The following is a 3,843-nucleotide window of genomic DNA, read 5'->3' on the forward strand; positions in this document are numbered from 1 at the left end:
TCACGTTTGAGCCTGGACGTCTCAGTTTTGACGCCACAGCACGACGTGGCCGTTTTCAAACCGCGGCCACCCTTTGACCTTTTGATCTTTTATGCTCCTGCAGGAGGAAGAGGACGGCTCGGAGGACGACGGAGACTCAAAGACACAGTTCACAGTGAGCGTGCAGCCCGAGATCAGCGTCATCGGCTTCCTGGAGCACATGGACGAGGAAGCGGACGGTTTCATTTCACCCGTGGACGAACTCTCGCCTTCGAAGAACATGACAGACATGAGGCTGTCCAACCTGCACTCCGCCACCACGTAAGTCATGTTGTTACCTGAGTACGTCCATTTTATATCCACCTCTGTACATTTCAGAGGCTTAGCGGCTTAGCGGCTTAGACTGCTTAGACACCACTTAGACATGAATGCATCAGTGTAAACAATCTAATAATTTGACTGTCTTGACTAATAATACATTAAGAGTCACTTTAGGGAGTACTTTTTCTTTTGATACTTTCAGTATATTTTTCTGAAAAGGCCTCAGGGTAAACTTTTGAACGCAGGGTTTTTTTTTATCTTGTAGTTTTTCTTGTACTTACTTAAATAAAGGAGCTGAATACTTCTTCCACCACTGCATAACAAACTTTTAATAATTTTAATATATTTCTCCTCTTTCTCTTACAGGGAGGAACTTGTGGAGCAGCTCCAAGAGGCGCGAGAGGAGAAGAAGAGGCTCCGCAAGAACCTGAAAGAGTTTGAGGACCAGTTCTTGAGACAAAACGGAAGGTAAAAGGAAGAAGAATTTGCTGGGATTACATAAGAGAGCGGACATTCTGAACAAAGTTTCATATGATGGGTTTTCCACAGGCGAACCTTCGTCTGTTTCTTAATGTTTGTTGTCTCGTTCCCATAGAAATGTGCAGAAAGAGGACCGCTCCCCATTGGCAGTGGAGTACAACGAATACAAGCACGTCAAAGCCAAACTGCGGCTGCTGGAAGTCCTAATCAGCAAAAGAGACTCATCGAAGTTAATCTGAGAACAAATAAAAGACTCTAAAAAAGACTGATGCTTAGTCTCCAGAGAAACGAGCTGGTTTTCCATCTCACTGCCATCTTGTGTTGCTCATGTTTCTGGCTCGTGGAGAAACAGCTAGTTATTCCGGACCGTCGAGCACGGCGGGGTTTTCCTCTGGAGCCTGCAGAGAGGCGCCGACCCACGACGGATTCAAAGCGACACAAAGTCACCAGCTTCACCTGAGAAGTTAATTTCCAACCAAACTTCACCTTCACAAGAGGACGTTTTGTTCTCTCAGAGACTAAGCAGCGACGCACACAAGTAACCTGAATCACACTTTTACTGCTAATAATTTATTTCTATCCTTCTGAATGTTTTTATTGGAACAGAAAAGTTATTTTTCCCATGTTTTTACTGTAGAAGTCTTAAAAAAACAATCCTTGCGAGTAAAATAATAGATATGAAATTATTGCTATTTTAAAAAAAGAAGGATTTTGCGATCAAGATTTATGTGTATTTTTTTAAGGGAGACGTTACTATTTGTATAACTTTAATCATCTTAACAGTATTCTCTAAATGAATAGCTGTCTCTATTTCAGTCCTGACCATCAAATAATATCTGAAATGTTATGTTGCTTCTCTAGAAGTTGAATCAAGTATTTACTCACTAAAAGAAGTGGTTTCTGATTTTAAAACAACCCAAAGATAGAGACTCAGAGTACAAACTGCAAACCAAAATAGCTCATTATCAATAAAACGGCTTATTTTTATGATCACTGGTACTTTCTTCAGCATCTGACTGTACATTTCATGCATTGACGTGCTTTTTTTCCCCCCCTCATTTCCTTCATGTCAAATAAGCTATTTCTCATCTTGAATCACTGGTATGTTTTTGCTCACACTGATGAACATTGACAAGGACGTTTGTGAGACGACTCCGGGACACAAAAGCGTCAGTTTTCTCAGCGGTTTCCCTCTCGTCCTCTCCAGAGCTCTTTTCCTTTTGTTTTTGTTCTGTTGTAAATATGGATCACTGTGTATGTTTACATTTCTGTGAGCGAGTACATGTTTCCTTTCTTTCTCCAAAATGGATGATTTATCAGTGTGAATTTCGTTTTTACTGAATGTAAACACTGGCAAGGCTTAATGAATTTTGAGTGTGTACATTTTAGTACATAAATTGTATTTGTATTTTGTATATAATATAAATGAAATCATATTTTTACTGAATTTCTGGGCTGCGTGGATTTTCTTTGTGTGACTGAGTTGATATGGAAACTGCATCGTCAGTACATTTTATTTTCATTATTGATTAATATTCCAATTGTTTTCTTGAGTAATTAACCTGTAGTTTGGTTGTGGTATGTCCAAGGTGACGTCCTCAAATTTCTTGTTTCAGATATTACAAAGTTATTTAGTTTACAATCATATAAAACAGAAAACCAAGAAATCCTAAAGAAATCTTGCTTGAAAAATTATTTAAATGACAAAAAAGAAATGATTTATTTTCTGTGGATCAATTAATCATCAGCTCTCTTCTGTTTATACATGGAAAAAGCAAAAAGGGACAAAACCATGATGTGAACTTAAGTTGTGTTCAGGAAAAATTAGGTAAAACTAACGTCATCTTTTGGGTTAGTTGTTAAATTCTGCAGAAATGTTTGAAGAAAACTGCCGATCTGTCAACACGACAACATCAGTTAGTCAAGTTTAGACAGCATGTTTAAACTAGAAAATTTCTCAAGAAATTTTGGGTGTGCCTGATGCTTGGTAAGTAGTTATATACATAAATAGCTGTGTCTGTCTGTGAGAGAGAGCTGTCTCACTCAATGAGTTACCAGCCATGGATATTAGACTGTCACTTGTTAGTACTCATTTACTACAAAATACTTAAAAAAGACTTCCTGGCTTGACGAATGCATGAGCAGATAAATATACTTTAAATTGTTGGAAAAATGATAAAGAAATAAGCTATAGAAAATATAGTCTGTGTGTGTTTTTGTGTGTGTGGGTGTGTGTGTGTCTGACTGTCATTGATTATGTGTTAGCTCACTTAATTTCATAGGAAAACAACTCCCAAACTCCTGCTTCTATTGAATACACCGTAACACTTATTGTCAAAATTTTGCATCCTGACTGACGGGAGAGGTTGTTGAACACACTGATACAGATTGGGAATAATGAGGGAATGAAAGCGAGTTACAAAACTGGCACTTTGGGACTGGCACGGGAGCTTATTGTGGAGTTGCTGGTGCTTGAAAGCCCATACAGCCAAAAGTCTGTTTGCTTCCATAATTACATGGCTGCGACCAGCACAACATTTCATACTGATTTGATCTATAATTTATGTGTGTGGAGTGAAAATTGTGGGCTCTTAATCAAGATTCAGAGAAATGTTCCAGGATTTTGTCTCGCTCCTCTCAGCTTCTGCAAAACAAACCCATTATAAAATCTGAAAATGTCCAGAACAAGTTAACTGCGTTTGCTCGTAAACCATTCAAATGATCAAAATGTGCAGTTCGGCCAGTGAAGTCCCAAGTCTTGTGATCCATTTAAACTTTGAATCACTTTTCTATGTTAAGGTATGGCAAAGCAACAAGGCTCCAAAGAGGCTTGGGTTTGAGCTCACTTGCAGACGATTTCCCATTATCCCTTATGGGTTTTAAAATTGTCATCTTTTTAAGTATTTCGCAATTTTTGCATAACAATTTTGCAAATCGCTAGCAAAAGACATAGCATACTCGTCCCGATCATGTCCTCACTTTCTACATCCTGAGCCAGGAACATGATTCAAAACGTTGAACATACTCTTGTCCAATAATGCAATCATGACACATGCAGGGAAC

The 3,843-nt window shown here is 38.6% G+C and overlaps 1 protein-coding gene across 1 annotated transcript in view; it reads left to right on the forward strand.

Annotated features, from left to right (window-relative positions):
* Positions 1-2,227, forward strand: part of fam13a (family with sequence similarity 13 member A) — a 55,430-nt gene extending 53,203 nt beyond the window's left edge. The window contains exons 23-25 of the mRNA XM_073463474.1: positions 104-300; positions 667-768; positions 896-2,227. Of these exons, the coding sequence (XP_073319575.1) occupies positions 104-300; positions 667-768; positions 896-1,019 (423 nt within the window). The 3' untranslated portion in view covers positions 1,020-2,227. The remainder of the gene's footprint in view (positions 1-103; positions 301-666; positions 769-895) is intronic.
* The last annotated feature ends 1,616 nt before the right edge of the window (positions 2,228-3,843 follow it).

This window comes from Pagrus major, chromosome 1 (genome assembly GCF_040436345.1).
Source record: "Pagrus major chromosome 1, Pma_NU_1.0".
Taxonomy (NCBI): Eukaryota; Metazoa; Chordata; class Actinopteri; order Spariformes; family Sparidae; genus Pagrus; species Pagrus major.